The sequence below is a fragment of the Astyanax mexicanus genome, chromosome 8 (assembly GCF_023375975.1).
Source record: "Astyanax mexicanus isolate ESR-SI-001 chromosome 8, AstMex3_surface, whole genome shotgun sequence".
NCBI classification, from domain to species: Eukaryota; Metazoa; Chordata; class Actinopteri; order Characiformes; family Acestrorhamphidae; genus Astyanax; species Astyanax mexicanus.
The window spans coordinates 433,638-452,804 of record NC_064415.1 but is presented as its reverse complement, the minus strand read 5'-3'; the positions used below and the strand labels follow the sequence as shown (position 1 = coordinate 452,804).

General features: G+C 37.6%; 3 protein-coding genes and 1 pseudogene across 5 annotated transcripts in view; all 4 read left to right on the top strand.

Moving 5' to 3' along the window:
• The first annotated feature begins 455 nt into the window (after window positions 1-455).
• LOC103021543 (gastrula zinc finger protein XlCGF17.1) lies at window positions 456-17,959 on the top strand. Of its 3 annotated transcripts, XM_049482624.1 has the most exons (3): window positions 459-545; window positions 2,594-2,674; window positions 3,065-5,669. In XM_049482624.1, exon 3 carries the CDS (start codon window positions 3,171-3,173, stop codon window positions 4,509-4,511), a length of 1,341 nt encoding a protein of 446 aa, XP_049338581.1. In that variant the 5' UTR covers window positions 459-545; window positions 2,594-2,674; window positions 3,065-3,170; the 3' UTR covers window positions 4,512-5,669. The 3 variants fall into 3 exon arrangements, with proteins under 3 accessions (XP_049338582.1, XP_049338581.1, XP_049338583.1); XM_049482625.1 differs by lacking the exon at window positions 2,594-2,674 and having other exon boundaries at window positions 456-545; XM_049482626.1 differs by lacking the exons at window positions 2,594-2,674; window positions 3,065-5,669 and adding an exon at window positions 16,447-17,959 and having other exon boundaries at window positions 480-545.
• Window positions 7,221-14,073, top strand: LOC125803910 (gastrula zinc finger protein XlCGF26.1-like). The gene is made up of 3 exons (XM_049482674.1): window positions 7,221-7,303; window positions 8,180-9,159; window positions 12,462-14,073. Exons 2-3 carry the CDS (start codon window positions 8,286-8,288, stop codon window positions 13,184-13,186), a joined length of 1,599 nt encoding a protein of 532 aa, XP_049338631.1. The 5' UTR covers window positions 7,221-7,303; window positions 8,180-8,285; the 3' UTR covers window positions 13,187-14,073.
• LOC103041178 (gastrula zinc finger protein XlCGF49.1-like) overlaps window positions 10,851-19,167 on the top strand; it is an 18,880-nt pseudogene continuing 10,563 nt past the window's right edge.
• LOC125780472 (zinc finger protein 420-like) overlaps window positions 18,622-19,167 on the top strand; it is a 6,419-nt gene continuing 5,873 nt past the window's right edge. The window contains exon 1 of the mRNA XM_049482739.1: window positions 18,622-18,747. The gene's annotated coding sequence lies outside the window, so the exon portion shown is untranslated. The remainder of the gene's footprint in view (window positions 18,748-19,167) is intronic.

The window sequence follows — 19,167 nt, the reverse complement described above, 5'->3', positions numbered from 1 at the left end:
ATTAATTCATTAAAAATGAAACAGAAATATACCCAAAGGCAAATTTACCCAAAGGCAGCTGTTGGTATTGAATGACCAACGATCCTAAACCTGGTTTGAGAGTTGTAAGGGTATGACTGTGATGCACTGGTTGAGAAAGATGTTTTAAAAAAAATTGTATGAGCTTTTCATTCAAACCATGTTTTATTTGTAAGTAAAAGGGGATTACACATATTTTTAAAGTGATAATGTGCAACCACTGTTAGGTTGCACATTACATTAAGTTTTATTTTTATTCCTGTTTTGTAATCAGGTGCCAGTTTTGTTTATTTATATTTTGAACAACTAAACCCATAATGCCTGGATTAAGTATTTTTTTAATATATAACTTTTTTGAGGCCTAGATTTGTAACAATATCTCTTAAGTGCAGTGTAGTGTCCTGTAGTCCCACTCCAGTCCAGGAGAGGGGGTAGAGGGGGTATAGTTGGGGGTTTAGAGGGTATAGTAGTAGGAGGAGAAGCACGGAGCTGCTGGATGGAGAGAAACAGGAGCAGAACTGATGAAGGTAAGAAGATAAACAAACCAAAGAAAGAGTTTACAGGAAATCTTCTAATCTACTTTATACTTTTTATATGCACTTAAAATATTTAACACACAATCAGAGAAGGAAAAGAACAGCTTAGATTTAGTTGCTAAATTAGTTCTTGTGTTTCTATAGAATATATATATATTTTTATAAGAGTTTAGATTTAGTTACTGTGTATTTATGTTCTACTATATTAGAGATAAATCAAATATCTGACAACAGGAATGATTCAGTCAAAAAATAAATGAATAAATAAACATTTTAATGTTGAGGAGAATAAAAAACCTATTCTTAATAATTTATATCTAATAATGACTGACTATTTTATACCGCAGTTTTTCCTCCAGCGTTAGGATCTTTAAACAGCGGCAGCAGGCCCACACCCACACCGGCCCGGAGCCCTCCTCCCCCGGCCGCGCTGCGTTCTGCAGCCCCGGGAGAGTGGAGGGCTGACGGTACGGGATCAGCGGCCGGTTTACACTCATTTTTACGCTTTACTCACTTAAATAACACGGTATAAAGCTTTTAGCGTCACTTAGATACAACGTTTGCTGTCGGTTTACTTACTACCTTCACAAACAGCACCAGAACAGAACCGATAGCCAAGCTAACTTAGCCTTTAGCATCCCCTGTTTACCAAAACACTGCCGTACATTTCACTCAAAGTAGCGCTGCTTAGCTTTATTTATCATTATTTCAGCAATCCTGAGGTAAATATATCATTAGAATAGCACTGGTTAGCTTCGTTTATAATCATTACTGCAATCTTGAGGTAAATTAATTAATAGAATAGCACTACTTAGCTTCAGCAGCAATCCTGTTGTAAATATATCCTCAGAATACCACTGTTTAGCTTTACTTATCATTATAACAGCAACTTTGAGGTAAATACATCATTTAGAATAGCACTGATTTGCTTTATTTATCATTAGAACAGCAATCCTGAGGTAAATATTTCATTAGAATTGCAATATTGAAGTAAATGTATAAGAAGAGTAACACTACTGAGGTAAATCTATCAGAAATTGCATTGCTGAGGTAAATGTATGATTAGAATAGCAAAACTGATATAAATGTATGACTAAAATTGCAATACTTATATAAATGTATAATAAGGGTAATAATACTGAGGTGAATCTGTAAGAAATTGCACTTCTGGGGTAAATGTTTAAATACAGAGGTACATTTATGAGTAGAACAGCAATCCTGGTGTAAGTCAATGATAAATTGCACTGCTGAAGTAAATGTGTGATTAGAATAGAAATACTTGACTAAAATTGCAATACTGAAGTAAATGATTGATAAGAATAACAATACTAAGGTGAATTATTGAGCAATTGTACTGCTGAGGTAAATGCATGATTAGAATAGCAATACTAAGGTAAATGTATGACTACAATTTCAATACTGAAGTAAATGAATAATGAGCATAATACTGAGGTAAATCTGTGAGAAAATGCTTAAAGTGCTTAAAGTATTTACTGCTGAAGTAAATATACTATCAGAATAGGAATGCTGGAATAACTTTTGTTAGAACTGTTGAGATAAATGTATGATTTAAAGTAGCACTTCTGAGGTAAATGTATGATTGAAATAACACTGCTAAAGTTGATTAGAATGTCATGTAACATGTAAACCTGCAGTCCTCCCTTTTGGGTATTTTTCCATCTTACAAGAAATAAATTAATTTGCGTGTGAGGAAAAAAGTTTAATAAAAAAGGTAGCACAAAACCTAAATAATAAATTAAATAAATATATAAATAAAACATGAATACAGCATTTGCAAATAAGCACAAACTACAGTCAGGCTTGGACTGAAGAAACTACACCATTCTAAAGTTCTTGTACGATCATCCCTCAAGTAAAAACAAACTCAACCATAACGCATATACTGGCACAGGAAGTATATTTCCATTATAACAGTATTGTTTAGATTCATAAGTCATAGTTTATGGTTACCTGTTGCAACATTGCATATTTGTAACTAGTAATTATTTACATTAACCATGTTTCTTTTATCTTGACAGGACCTGAAGATAGAAGACCCTTATTTCCGCGTAACCAATAGAAACCTCACGCTTTTACTGGAAACCATTAAAAGATTACCTGTAAGTAACATCACGTGTCATCCATATGTCAATGTAAACTGTGTTTAAAATAAAAGTGGTGTAAGATTCTATCTATAAATAGATTCAGATCTATATAGGAAATGCATGGTCGATTTTATGTTTTAATCAGAAAATACTTTTTTTCTCATGTTCTCAACACGTCAATAAGGCATCTAAGGGCTGACCAGATTCTTAGAGACATTTCTTAAGATTCACCCTAAAGCTTACTGATTTTACTTTTCTATAAAAGCGTTGTGTTGGTTGGAACACTTCGTTCGTTTAAACATTTTAGAGTAATATTGAATCAGTTGTGCATCTACTAAAGTGCAAAATATTATTAATCTCCAGCAGTTACCAAGTAAACATCTAAACCCCTTTTTTTTCCACTAGGAAACAATGGAGAAATGGAAGTGATGCCCTGATGCAAGCCACCTCCTGATGCTAGTGTTAAACTTCACAAACTTCTCAACGTTTTAATTGTTCAGTCTTCACAAACATGTCTGAAGGTGAACAAAGCCAAATACTGGAGAGTTCCAGCAGCGAGATCAGATCAGATTACCACTGTTCAGACTGTGGGAAGAGTTTTACCCTGAAGGATTATTATGAAATGCACCAGTGCGTTAAAAATGGAGAGCAACCGTATCAATTCTCTGAGTTCGGGGAAAGTTTTACAGAACAGGATCATCTCCAACAATTCCAGCACCTTATGCATCAGTGCCCGGAGTGCGGGATGAGTTTTAGACAACAGCGTGATCTCGAACGACACCAGCGAATTCATACCGGAGAGAGGCCATATCCGTGTTTAGAGTGCGGAAAGAGTTTTACCTTACCGAACGATCTCCAACGACACCAGCGTATTCACACCGAAGAAAAGCCATATCTCTGCTCAGAGTGCGGGAAAACCTTTAGGGAGGGTGGTGCCCTCAGTAGGCACCAACGTATTCATACTGGAGAGAAACCGTATCAGTGTCCAGACTGCGGTATGAGTTTTACTTTAAAGGGTAATCTCCAAGCCCACCAAAGGATTCATTCGGAAGAAAAGCCGTATATCTGCACAGAGTGTGGGAAAACGTTTAGGCAGGGTGGTGACCTCCGAAGGCACCATCGCATTCACACCGGAGAGAAACCGTATCAGTGCTTAGAGTGTGGAAAGAGCTTTAATTTACAGAGTCATCTCAAAACCCACCAGAGAATTCACACTGAAGAAAGACCGTACGCCTGCTCAGAGTGCGAGAAATCATTCAGACTGCTTGGTGCTCTCAAGAGGCACCAACGTATTCACACCGGAGAGAAACCGTATCAATGCCCGGAGTGTGGAAAGAGCTTTAATATACTGAGTAATTTCCAATCACACCTTCGCATTCACACTAAAGAAAAGCCGTACGCCTGTCCGGAGTGCGGGAAAACCTTTAGGGATGCTGGGAACTTCAGAAGGCATCAACTCCTTCATACTGGAGAGAGGCCATATCAGTGCTTAGAATGTGGTAAAAGCTTCAGTCAACAGAGTAATCTCCAGGCTCACCAGCGTCTTCACACCGGAGAGAAACCGTACCAGTGCACCGAGTGCGGGAAGAGCTTCGCCCAGCATAGCAATCTGCAAGAACATCTGCGGATTCATACCGGAGAGATGCCATATTACTGTGCAGAGTGTGGGAAAAACTTCAGACATTCGAACTCTTTAAGGATTCACAAATGTACGAAGAAAGAGGCGGGACCAAAACTAAACGATGGGGACAGAATCGCAACGGGGGAGGAGTTTTTAGTTACTAGAGAAATCTACAAACAGGAGCCGGAGGAATCAGAGACGGACGGCGTGGCAGAAATTAGCGTTGACTAATTGACTTAGTGAACAGAAAAATAATCGAGTATCTGACTACCAAAATAATCACGTAGTTGCATCCCAAATCGTGTAGCAGATGATACATGATCATGCAATGAACAATGTGGTCTGCTAATGCCAGGTTCTCACTACACGACTTTTTGAGTCCTCGGTCATTGTGCTGTTAACTGTACATGATTGGTTGTGCTGTAATTGTGAGTCCTTCAGTTGTTGAGACTCTCACACTAAATGACTGATCAGCGAAACGGAGTCACAAATAACACAATTTCTCACGTGGTAAACCTCCGACTCACCTGGCTGCTCTCCAGAAACACGTTTCGTCACGAGAACTCACCTGAACTAAACACACGAATACTAGCAATGCCAAACCAGAGAATCTCTATAGAGGAGAATACGCACTTAAAGTGAGTCCAACATGAGTTCATATGAAGCAACTGAGTAAAATCAGAGTTTATAAATATCTGATCAGCTGATGTCCTAATGTCCTCGACACAGAATAACTATATCAAATGTTTCAATAATGCAGACCTCATTTCTTATCATTTTGAACTCCAGTTAAAAACCTTTTAAACATGCTCTGCCTGTATCTCCAGCATCAGCTCATTAAACAACCAATCAGCTCACCGTAGCAGTAATGCTAAAGATTTACAGTTTAAAACCTTTTCTGTTTTCTGTAGATAAACTGAAATATACTAGTTTGATTTCTTTGCTTTTTTTTTACTAAAATACATTAGTCTACTTTCTAAAATTAATTAAAGTTTTTAGCTTTTAGCTTCATTCCCCCCTATTTATAGAGGACTCACTCTCAGCTCCCTCAATTTAACAGTAATTTACTGATATATCAGGGGGAATGGTAGGGTAGTCAGACTCACTATAAACAGCTCTGGTGTGTTTTGGACCCGTGGTTCTCTTTCTGTGATCTCATTGGCTGTATGTAGCCGCTTCTCCTGACTCCCAGTCCACGACTGAGTCAGATATAAAACTGGTCGGCAATCAGTGAAAAACTTTCGGCAACTGAAAAACTGGCCCAAAATCGTGTATTGTGAACCTGGCATTACGGTTATTAAACTTAAGTGTTTCTACACTTATAGTTGTAACTATACTTTTGCTCCGGTCTAAATCACTTAAAGATTTAGTAAACTTGCAATTTCCCTTTGGTTTGGTTCGGTTCGGTTCGTTGTCACACAATGAAAATCTAAATGCCTTATTGCTTAGACCTGTTTAAGGTTATAGCAAAGAGTAAATACAGGAAGAAGGTCCTGTGTTCTGAATCAGTACTTATTACAGTATTTCTGTACAGTTTAACCAGGACAACAGCAGATGTGTCATTAGATCATAGCTGTAGTACAGGTAATTACTTAAACAATGTGCCAGTTTAGACTACACCTGAACAACTACACCTAAGGAGTACAGCTTGAATTTAGATCTTGTTTGGTTTTCATCCGCATCCAGAAGTCATTTTGTGTTCACATATACACTGCCTAAATAAAGCGCATCAGAAATTGAATCTGGTTTAACTGGACTAAAAAGTGCAGGTGTTAAAAATGCCTATAGATTCATTCTCTATATTCTTATCTTTACATCCTTCTGATACATGTTAATTTTGGTGTAATCTGTCAACATATTTTTTTCTGGAACAAACAAAAATGGTAACTCAATTACTTTGAATAGCAAAGTATTGGAATGTTATAAAATTTCCAAGTTGGTCATTTAATCATAACCCAGTTGAACAAATCATGGTGTACAGAAGCAAAATTGTCCAAATTGCTTTGGACTTGACTTTTAACTTGCAAATTTTGTAAACTTTGAATCTAATAACTGCAAAGAAAATTATTTTTTTTTACCTTTCGAGGGAAAAAGTGTTGTTGGTTGTTAGTATTTGCTGTGTACTCTTATTACATTTTAATACTTATTTGCATGCAGGTTTGATCATGGGTATATTGTTTTTTTGTTTGTTTTTTGTTTTCAAGTAAATGTTTTTTTTATTCCCATCCATTTATTGTACACTTTTATTTCATGTAACTCCCTAATATTAAATATTTAACACGTATTTATCTTTCGGTCTTTATAGAAATGTATTTCAATTCCAATAAAACATGAGTTGACTCATGTTTAAAATGAGCTGTGATTGTGATTATTTCTTGTGAGTTTGTAATTTTGAAAATCTTTGGTAATATTGTTATTAGGCATGTCTGTGTTTTTTATATCTTGTAATGCACAGTACTTACAACAGTAATAAACATTGTTAAATAGTTTTTGAGACATAAGAATGGTAATGTCAATTCTGTATATTAATAATGAAATGAGACATTCTTTACTGTTGTAAGTGCTGTAATAAGTGTATCTTTATTGTAAATTGTTTCCTATTATGAAAAATGGCTTTTCCTGTCTGATATCTTTGATTTAGCCTGATTTAACCCATCATTCTAGACACTGGTGTAGACATAACTGAATTAGGCTGCCAGATCAAGAAAAATCAAGTCAATAAAGCAGATCAAGATGTAAAATTAAGGTGTCAGCTATTGCTTAATATAGTTAAAACATGTTTCCTGATTAACTCTTTTAGATAATTTAATCTTCTCACATAATAGCTTTAATAATTCACAGTAATATAAAGTTTAATTGACAAGAAATGGACAAAACGTTTCATGTCCCTGTGTTTCCAGCAGTGTAAATGTCCTGTAGTCCCACTCCAGTCCAGTAGAAGGGGGTAGTTGAGGGGTTTGTTATGGGTGGAAGAGAAGCACGGAGCTGCTGGATGGAGAGAATCCGGAGCAGAACTGATGAACGTAAGAACAGTTTAGGTTTAGTTCCTAAATTCGTTTTGTTTGTGTTTCTGTACAATATTCTTCATTCTTAATATGCTTCATTAATCAGTTGTGGTTTCTTACTTAGATCATGTCCGGTCACTAAGATAACTGTAACTGTACTTGTCTGTAATGTGAACATGGACTAAGATAAGTAGAGGGGAGGTTAATAATCCTCGCCTCTACCGCAGGTTAATAGCGGCACCCGAATGCCGCAAATCATAAACAATATCCTGGAAATAAGAACATTGTTTACCGGCATGTTTCAAGCATTCTCGGGAGCCAGTGAGACACGCATGATAGATAGATCTGTGTTTGTGTTCAGTAGACCAATCAGTGTTCTCTGTGGGAGGGGTTTGGTTTACACTAAATTCATATTTTTCACATTCCTAAATCAAAACGGGCTTCAATACAAACACTAGTGTATATATACAGCTCTGGTAAAAACGAAGAGAGCACTTCAGTTTCTAAATCAGTTTCTATGATTTTGATATTTATAGGTTTATGTTTAAATACAATGAAGATTGTTGTTTTATTCTATAAACTACAACATTTCTCCCAAAAACATGAATTGGTTTTCATTGGTTTAGTTACAACGGTGTTTTTTTTTTTTCATTAGATTTATTTTAGGTTGGAAAATCCATTGCTTTGAATATTTTAAAGTAAAATTGTATCAAAATGATATTAAAAAAAGATTTCTCTTGTGATTGTTTAAGCTGTCCCTGATGTCTGTTACCCTGCCTATGGAATTAGTCCCAATATTTGTAAACGTTGGTGCAAGAAACAGCAGTAACCTATTGGTTATCTGATACAGGAGTCCGAATCTTTCCAAGATAAAAACACTGTTTTTTCTTTTAGGAAATGATAAAGGAATTGGAGTAATGCCCTGATTAATGCAAGTCGCCTCCTGAGCCTAGTGTCCCAAAACTCCCCAAATATCTTCAGTCGTTCAATCTTTACAAGCATGTCTGAAGCTGAACGTTCAATTCAAGTGCAGGAAAAATCCAGCAAGAAGAAGAAGAAAGATTATCACTGTTCAGACTGTGGGAAGAGTTTTCCTATAGAGAGTCAACTCAAGGTTCACCAGCGTTATCACACCGGCGAGAAACCGTATCAGTGCTCGGATTGCGGAAAGAGCTTTACCGTACCCGGTCACCTCCAGCGACACCGGCGCGTTCACACTGGAGAGAAACCGTATCAGTGCTCTCAGTGCGGGAAGAGTTTCAATCAGCCGAGTAGTCTCCAAACACACCTTCGCATTCACACAGAAGAAAAGCCGTATTCTTGTTCAGATTGTGGAAAAACGTTTAGAGAAGCTGGTGCTCTCAGAAAGCACCAACGCGTTCACACTGGAGAGAAACCGTATCTCTGCCCGGACTGTGGGATGAGTTTTACTCAGCATTGTAATCTCCAATCACATCAGCGCATTCACACCGAAGAAAAGCCGTATTACTGCTCAGACTGTGGGAAAACCTTCAGGGAGGGGGGTGCTCTCAAAAGGCATCAACGTATTCATACTGGAGAGAAGCCGTATCAGTGCTTAGAGTGTGGGAAATGGTTTAAACAGCTGGGAACTCTCAACTCACACCAGCGAATTCATACCGGAGAGAAACCCTATCAGTGTTCAGAGTGTGGAAAGAGTTTTACCCAACACAGTATCCTCCGAATTCATCTCCACATGCACTCTGGAGAACGGCCGTTTGAGTGTGAACACTGTGGGAAGAACTTCGCTCTACAGAATACTCTTCATCTCCACCAGCGAATTCATACCGGAGAGAAACCGTATTTCTGCTCAGACTGCGGGAAGAACTTCAGACACTCAAACTCTTTAAGGACTCATAAGTGTAATAAGGAAGATTCATCAGAACAGTTGTGAGACTGATATTTCACTTCATAAAATAAGTGTATAATAATAATAATAATAAGTAATGTACTGGGGGAATTACCTTCTGTGGTCTAAGAACAGATTCATTACAGGCAAATCAATTATAGCTTTCATAAGATAAGTTCACCTGCCCAAATATGTAAGATGTGTGCCCAGTTGCATAAAAGTTTTACCCTTAAGAATAAACTTTAAGGGAAAATTGTCCTTGGCCCAACAATATTACTTTTACATATTACTATTAGTATTACTATTATACCGAGCATGAGGAAGAATCATTTTAAACTGGGCAGGTGTGATGCAGTCTTCATCTTTCAGAGCGGATGAATCCGATTCCAGGTTATGTTCAGACAAGGTCAGAAACTTCACTCCTTCGTTTCTTTGGTCTTACTATGAGTAAATAAGCTTAATGAGCTCTGAGTTTCCTCTTCTGAAGTCTCCATTGCTCCACCAGGTGCTCGCGTTCAGTAAAACTGTGTACTGTAAGGTCTTGCATTTTGATACTTATTTTACTTTAAGGTTTTGTTATGGATATATTAATTTATTTTGTGTAAATTATGTATTGTACACTTTTCTTTTCATATCTGTCAGTAATACAAAATTCATGAGTAACTTTCTTTCTTTAAGTCTTTCTCGTCTATTTGACTATTTTCAGTCCAATAAAAATTGAGTCATTTGTTTGATCTTTAGCTCATTGTTTTAAATACTGGCTCACCTGACTGTTATGTAGATCAACAAGGTTATTTTTATTTATTCTTGTTTTGAAACTATAAAATATGGGGGGAAGATTTGTCTTGTTTTAAGAAATTTAAAAGTATATTAGAAATGTTTAATAATTTCAGATCAGTTAATCTTCTCTATCTATCTCCTCTTGTTTAGACGATCAGTTTTGAACATCTCTGCTGGATTTTCTCAGTCAGTTTTATGAGGTAGAGTCTCCTGGAATTCAGGCTTTCAGTTAACAGCTGTGCTGAACTCATCAAGAGTTAATTACTTGAATTTATTGTCTCTTAATGTAAAGTTTGAGAGCATCAGTTAAAGTAAAGTAGTGAAGAGGTAGAGTTACAGGTATACAGTGAATAGTGAATATTTCAGTAATGTTCGAATCCAGATTATGAGAAGAAACAACTACTCAACTAAATAAAGAACAAAATAATTTATGAAAAAAATGAAGGTCAGTCAATCAAAAAAAAATATTTTGATAATGAAACTGGCACTCATCAGGACTGCCCTAGGAAATTATAGGAGAGCAAGAGTTTCCTCTGTTGTACAGGATGAGTTTATCAGAGTTACCAGCCTCAGAAACCACAAATTAACAAACAGCTCCTCAGATAAGAGTATCTAAATACTTCTTCACAGAGTATTTAGGTTTGTTTAACACTGTTTTTAAGTTACTACATGATTCATTATGTGTTCCTTCATAATCTGATAGATCACTTTACTATTCATTTACTATGTAGAGAAATAAAATATTAAACATAAACACTAAGTAATAGAAGGTGTTTGTGAAAATCTTTCCATGCTACAGTTATTTATCTCCAGTACAGTGTTTTTGTCCTGTAGTTCCACTCCAGTCCAGGAGAGGGGGTAGAGGGGGTATAGTTGGGGGTTTAGAGGGTATAGTAGTAGGAGGAGAAGCACGGATCTGCTGGATGGAGAGAAACAGGAGCAGAACTGATGAAGGTAAGAAGATAAATATAAATAAACCCAAAGAAAGAGAGGAGAAGATGCTGGAGTTAGATTTATATTCGCAGCTTCAGATTCACTAAAACGGAAGTGCTCACACGAGCTCACTACTGATTATATAGATTATATTAAACACCTCACAGATCAATACTGAAGCAGTAAATCTGTTTACTTACACTGTAAATATACAATACGTTATTAAATGTAATCTTATATACCAATAACTAATGTCATTTTCTCCAGTTTATAATACAACATGAATTTGCTGTTCTAGTGTAATTTATTCACTTCTTAAGTAGGAAATATCCTAAATAGAGATCTACTCTTCTACTTTAAGAAATACCTAGAATTAGAGAATTAACCCAGCTGGTATTAACGTTGAATCAACGTTGATTTTGAAAAGAGAATCATCGTTGGATTTGGCTAATAGAACATGAACATGGTGTTAAAATAAAAAAAGCAGTCGCTGCAAATATTTTGCCCCAGGACCTTTTTTGCCATTTAAGCTGTATTATAACTGTATTATAATTGTCTGGATCATACAGCACTACAGCTACTGGACTACTGAACTAAAAGGGTGTTCATACAGATATTATTGTATGGCCACAGATTAACATTAAAACCATTATCTATAATTGTGATGACTTTCAAATAGTGGAAAACAATAGAACAGCAAATAACTTGCTTTTATGTTATTTTTCCAAATGGTTGTTCAAACATTTAGACTATTTGAGGAACTGTTGACCATTAAATGCAACAGCACAGGAAACAGAACAGGACACTGTATATCCAAACTGTATATCCAAAGGAAAATCTGCATTTCGGAAATGTTTGTAAATTAGGCAAAATTTTTTAGTTTGGTTTAATTTACGAAACATTTAAACACAAGACCATTGTTTGCATATTAGGGCTGCAACGATTAATCGTTATAATCGACAATGTTGATTGTTCAAATGTGTCGACTACAAATTTCATTGTCGACTAATCGTTCCTTTGTAACAGTACCTCATTACACAAAGTGCTGGGGACGGAAGAAACTTAGTCTGTGTCTCAAAAAGAGCCCAAACAAACAAAACATTTTACATATTTATTCACTAAATATCAGAACTCTCCACGTTTAAACAACATGTGCACATTTAAATGCCTTTTTAATCTCATGTTCAGCTGTTTTTCTGTTGTTTTTAGAGATGGAGAACATGGCAGAAATAATCGTTGACTAAGATTAGTCGACTACCAAAATAATCATTAGTTGCAGCCCTATTGTATATAGATATTATTGATTGATTTATTGTTATATTTATTCAATCATTATTATTTTTTTAAATCTCTTATAGGGAACAATCAAGGATTGGTGTGTATATAAGAGAGTGATGCCCTGATGGATGCAGGTCTTCTCTTAATCCCAGTGTTTAAGAGAAAAACTTTCCAAACGGTTTCGGTTTAATTTTTAACAAGAGAGAAACATGTCTGAAGAGGTTCAGAGTGAAACGCTGGAAACTCCCAGCAAGAAGAGAGATCACCCCTGTGCGGAGTGCGGCAAGAGCTTTCTCTCACGGAGTCAACTGAAGAGACACCAGCGAATTCATACCGGAGAGAAGCTGTACCTCTGTCCGGAGTGCGGCAAGAGCTTCAACCTCCAGAGCACTCTGCAGTCTCACCTGCGCACCCACACCGAGGAGAAGCCCTACACCTGCGCCGAGTGCGGAAAAGCCTTCCGCGAGGGGAGTAACCTCCGGAGACACGAGCGAATTCATACCGGAGAGAAACCGTATCAGTGCTCTGACTGCGGCAAGAGCTTCAATCAGCTGGGGTCCCTCCAGACGCACCAGAGAATTCACACCGGAGAGAAACCGTTTCACTGCTTACAGTGCGGGAGGAAGTTCACCCGACAGAACGACCTCCAACAGCACCAACTCCTCCACAGCGGAGAGAAACCGTACCAGTGCCCGAACTGCGGCAAGAGGTTCACTCGACACAATCACCTCCAGAAACACCTGCTGGTTCACACCGGAGAGAAACCGACCGCCTGCTCGGACTGCGGCAAGGCGTTCACCGACAGCACCGCCCTCAAAAGACACCAGCTCACTCACACCGGAGAGAAACCATATCACTGCTCGGACTGCGGGAAAAACTTCAACCAGCTGAGCATCCTCCGGATTCACCAGCGCATTCACACCGGAGAGAAACCGTATCACTGTCCGGTTTGTGGGATACGTTTCAGACATTCAAACTCTTTAAAGAGACACAAATGCATCAAGATCGAGGAAGAACCGTGGGAGACGGTAGTTATCAAATAGTGCAACGTGCAAGATCAGATTCACAATGCGTGTTCACATTACCAGGCTGAAGTGACTTTAAATCTGATTTTTTGCTCAATGTGGCTCAGACCTGATTTTTGTATGAACATATATACAGTATAAATGACAGACTATTGCACATGCTCTGAGTAGCTTAAGATATTTTACAAAATATATATGTAGAAAGTGCGCATTGAAAAGTGTGTTTTTGTGTTTTGTTATGTTATACATCACCATGCAACAACTCTGCTTCCACCATGGATGTTCGGCAAACAATGTAAAATCACAAATAACACAAACTCAAAATTGTGCAAATATTATTGTACCTGACCGACTTTAAACTTGCACGTTCTAAGAATTGAAACTTTGACTCTAATGATAAAAAAATAACCCTCTGGTAAAATATGTTCTAAAGTTACAGGTTATTTGTAAGTTTTCTGTGCACTTTGTGTGATCTTACATTTTAACACTTATTTGACTTGCATGTTTAAATATGCATATATTTTTAAATCCTGTAAATATTGTTTTTTTTCTTTACATCCATTTATTGCTCACTTTTATTTTATATAATTTAGTAATAATGATTTTTTTTAAAGAGTAGACATCTCTTTAGCTTTTTCTATAAACCTGTTTTGTTACTAGTTTTCATATTGATCTGTAAATGTGATCTTCCATCTACTTTAATCCGACACTTTAAACCCTGCAGAAGATCAGGTGGATTTATCTGAAATAAATGTGATAATGTAAAAGCCTCATCAGTCATGATTCTTTAAATGTTGAGTCAGATTAACACTTGTTATCAGGGATGTTTCTGTATCTAAACATCTCTGCAATGTTGCTCTTGGTATCTAATTATTGGAATAAACCTGTTTTTGCCTGATGAACAAGATGGTGGTGTCATGTTGAGAATGGAAAAAGGAATTGTGCTTAAAAATAATAATAAAAAGAAGCTTTTACTTTAACTTCTGGGGATAATTTCATATTCTACTCACTGAGGTATTTACAGTGTAAAAACTGTGTTTTATGAAACCCCTAAGGTGACAACATGTAAAAAAATAAACAAAATAAACCAAAAATAAGGCATGGCCGCGACTTTTAAGGTGTAGGAACGAGATAATTAAATCGTGGCCACAACTTAGTAAGGCGTGGGAATGAGTTAATTCATTGAAGCCATTAAGGCATGGCCACATGTTCCTTTAGTTTCAAAGTTAACAAAGCGAGCAGGATTGGATTATTGCTGGTTAATTTTTTCCTGAAATCACACTTTACACTCCAGATCAGTAGGGGGCGGTAATGCACCGGTAGTTGGTCTGTTAACCACCATAAATCCTGAAGAAGAAGAAGCACGGAGCTGCTGGATGGAGAGAAACAGGAGAAGAACTGATGAAGGTAAGAAGATTATAAACAAACCGAAGAAAGAGAGAAGAAGATCCCAGTCAGTTACAGGAAATATATTTAACTATTTAAAACATGTACCGGTCAATGTTTAGGCTTTACTTAATTTTTACCTGTGAAGAACAGGTAACAAATGCTGTTTTCTCAGTGTTGTAAGGAGTTTTTATTAATGTTTTTAATTACATATCCTACTTTTGCAGTTAGGTCAATGTACAAGACACTATAATTATAAAATAATGTATTTTAAAGTTATTTTGTGAGCACATTTATACATGTAATTTAATGGGGGCTGAAATTGATTTGGTGCAATGGCTCGTATCTAGATTTACTCTGCAGCTTTTATAAGTAAGAGGTAGAATCTCCATTATCCCACTTTCAAAATGCATTAAAACTGTTTAATTTCATTAATCAGAATAGAAAAGCGCATTTCCTGAAGGAAACACACGGTGGTTGTGCAGCTATAATTGCTCCCACCATTCGCTATGGTAGTTGCTAAGGTATTGCTATGTGGTTGCTTTGGTATCTGTGGTGGTTGCTATGGTGTTGCTAAGGAGTTGCTATGGTGTCCATGGTGGTTGCTATGGGGTTGCTAAGTAGTTGCTAGGTAGTTGTTAAGGTGTTGCTAGGGCTTTTTGTTTCTAAGGTGTTGCTATGGTATCCGTGGTGTTGCTATGGTGTTGCTAGCAAGTTGCTAAGGAGTTGCTATGGTATCCTTGTTGGTTACTATGGTGTTCCTAAGCAGTTGCTAGGTGGTTGCTATGGTATTGCTAAGCAGTTGCTAGGTGGTAGCTAAGGTGTTTCTATGGTGTCTAGGGTGGTTTCTATGATGTTGTTCAGCAGTTGCTAGGTGGTTACTAATGTGTTGCTATGATAGCCATGGTGATTGCTATGGGATTGCTAAGCAGTTGCTAGGTGGTTGCTAAGGTGTTGCTAGGCGGTTGCTAAGGCATTGCTATGGTATCCATGGTGGTTGCTATGGTATTGCTAAGCAGTTGCTAGGTGGTAGCTAAGGTGTTTCTATGGTGTCTAGGGTGGTTTCTATGATGTTGTTCAGCAGTTGCTAGGTGGTTACTAATGTGTTGCTATGATAGCCATGGTGATTGCTATGGTATTGCTAAGCAGTTGCTAGGTGGTTGCTAAGGTGTTGCTAGGCGGTTGCTAAGGCATTGCTATGGTATGCATGGTGGTTGCTATGGTGTTGCTAAGCAGTCACTAGGAGGTTGCTATGGAGTGCAAACACATTGCGTAGCTATGGACACTAGGTTGCTCTGGAGGAGCGGGGTGTCCAAACCTTTGACCGATAGCTGCTTTATCCGAAATCTCCTCCATAAACTGTGCTGGAGAGCAGGTTAGAGAAAGGGTTGGAAAGCAATATGTTCTATAAGCCGTCCGAATTTGGTCTTCGTATCTTAAGAATTGTGACGTACACGGGCATGCAAATTTAATTCCCATTTATTTTCAGAGGGCAAAAAAACGCACATTAACAAATTCTTTACGAAAATCTGGAGTTGGAACGGTGACGATATCTCGAAAACTGCGGGAGAAGAAGCTTTGCTTCGCAATGCAAAACCAGAATTAATTCCAATAACCTCCAAGTCCTACATGAGACTGTGGATCTACGGAACTCCTCCTTATAAATATAGGAATATTGGGGTTATTGCTTAGTGTTCCTTTACTGAATTGGAATTTGAGAGATTTGCCAGGTGAAATGTCTGTATATGATTTCAGTTTACCAAATAATGTAGTAAGAATTTGCTGCTCAGGAATCGTTTCAACGTTGGCCAACAGTAGATGTTGGTTGTTTGTATACAGATGTAACTGACTCTGCTCATATTAACCAAGTAAATCACTGTTTCCTTCTTTAGGAAACGAAAAAGGAATTAAAGTGATCTTCGAAAACATGCCTAAAGTCTGTCGCAAGTCAAAACAGGAGAAATCCAGCAAGGAGAAGAAGATGGATTACCACTGTTCAGACTGCGGGAAGAGTTTTCCTGTTCAGAGTCAACTGAAAATACACCAGCGTTATCACACCGGAGAGAAACCGTATCAGTGCTCGGACTGCGGAAAGAGTTTTCCTATACAGAGTCAACTGAAAATACACCAGAGCATTCACACTGGAGAGAAACCGTTTCAGTGTTCAGACTGTGGGAAGAGTTTTCCTATACAGAGTCAACTCAAAGTGCACCAGCGTTATCACACCGGAGAGAAACCGTATCAGTGCTCGGACTGCGGAAAGAGCTTCACTACAGCAAGTCAGCTCCAGCGACACCGGCGCATTCACACTGGTGAGAAACCGTTTCTCTGCTCACAGTGTGGAAAGAGTTTTTATCAGCTGTGTAGTCTCAAAATACACCTCCGCATTCACACAGAAGAAAAACCCTTTCCCTGTTCAGAGTGTGGAAAAACGTTCAGGGAACCTGGTGCCCTTAAAAAGCACCAGAGCGTTCACACCGGAGAGAAACCGTATCCGTGTTCAGACTGTGGGAAGAGTTTTCCTATAGAGAGTCAACTCAAGGTTCACCAGCGTTATCACACCGGAGAGAAACCGTATCAGTGCTCAGACTGCGGGAAGACCTTCACTATACCAAGTCAGCTTCAACGACACCAGCGCGTTCACACTGGAGAGAAACCGTATCAGTGCTCACAGTGCGGGAAGAGTTTTAGTGAGCAGCATACTCTCCAATCACACCTCCTCATTCACTCCGAAGAAAAACCCTATCATTGTTTAGAGTGTGGAAAAACGTTTAGACAAGTTGGTGCACTTAAAATGCACCAGCGCATTCACACCGGAGAGAAACCGTATCACTGTTTGGAGTGTGGGCTTGATTTCAGACATTCAAACTCTTTAAAGAGACACAAATGCAGTAAGATAAAGAAGGAGGAAGAAGCGTGGGAGATGGTGGTTATAAACTAGAGTTTAAATTTTATGCCAGGTTCACCCTGCACCATTTTAGTTCAGTTTTTCAGTCGGCGACAAAAACTCTGCTCAGAGGGAAATCTGTGATCTCTCAGCGCGCGCTCAATCTCATAGTGTGAACTACTGAAAGACGCTCGACAAGCCGTTGCTGAATGATCTCCAGCCAGTCGCAGACTCCCGGCAAACATTCAACATGTTTAATATCTGACTCAGTCGGCGACTGGGAGTCAGGAGCAGCGGCTACATACAGCCAATGAGATCCCAGAAAGAGAGAGAGAACCACAAGTCCAAAACACTCCACAGCTGTTCATAAAGAATCTGACCTCTTTCTGTCCCGTTGTTATTTCAATTTATATAAATTACTGTTTAACACTTGTTATCAGGAATGTTTCTCTATCTGAATGTCTCCAAAATGTAGCTGTTGGTGTCTAATTGTTGAATTAAACCTGTTTTTGTCTAATGAACAAGATGGTGGTGTTGTGTTGTTAAATTAAACAAAAAAAGGTTTAAAAAGTGCTTTAACTTTTGGAATTCTTCCACAAACCTTTCCTTTTTAAGCCTAAGAGATTTAACTGTGTTGTGATGTGGGGAACAATCTGTAGATGGTGATGAAAACTGCAGAGAACATCGGTTTCTTGCACAACTGTGATCAATTAGTAATCGTGATTTAGTGACAAATGACTAATCAAATTCTTACGAGTTCTTCCTGATATTTCATTTTTACAACAGTGTGCTGCCAAACGTAAGAGGGGTTCATATTCGCTATTACTGTTTCATTTCAAATGTAGTACTTAAATACATATTTAATAATAATGCTTAAAAACACTGATCCATATATAATAGGGCTGGCCAATTTTATTAAATAATATATATCACAGTATTAATATACATTAATACAGATGATGCATGTGATTGCAGATAAAATACAGCAGTAGTGACTGAACCTTAACAAGATCACTATTTAAAAAATAGAGTATATTGACTTTAGTATTTATTTTTATTTAGTGTAGTTCATCCAGTTAAACAGGTCTGGAGGTTACAGATGCTGAGGAGCAGTTAAAAAGGTTAAAAAGAACTCCTGGTTTAGTACAGATTCAGATCCTGCTGCTGTTTTTAAAGTCTTTTTACTTTCTCCGGTTCAGTAGGGGGCGGTAATGCACCTGTAGTTGGTGTAACCGGTATAAATCCTAAAGAACAGGAAGAGAAGTACGGATCTGGATGGAGAGAAACAGGAGCAGAACTGATCAAGGTAAGAAGATAAATATAAATAAACCCAGAGAAAGAGAAGATCAGTGATGATCAGATGATCTAATTGGATCAACAGATTATTTTGCTGCTTAAAAACTTTTCACACCTAAAAATCCAGATCAGAGTTCAGACCGAGATTAATCTGTGTTACATTACATTCTCTTCTGTATTTAATCCAATGCACAACATGGGTCAAAACAACCCGCTTTTATTTCATGCTGGCTGAATTTGTCCTTGTTGTATCTTTTAAAATTAGTTTACTTTATGAAGAAATATTCCATGTATCATTTAAATATCTTGTTTTAGTAATGGTTAACACTGATCATTGGGGGCAGTGATACAAAATGGGCTTTTATTGAAATAAGAAATGAAAAAATAAGTATGTATGATGATTAAAAACAAGTCTGGAGTCCAATAAAGT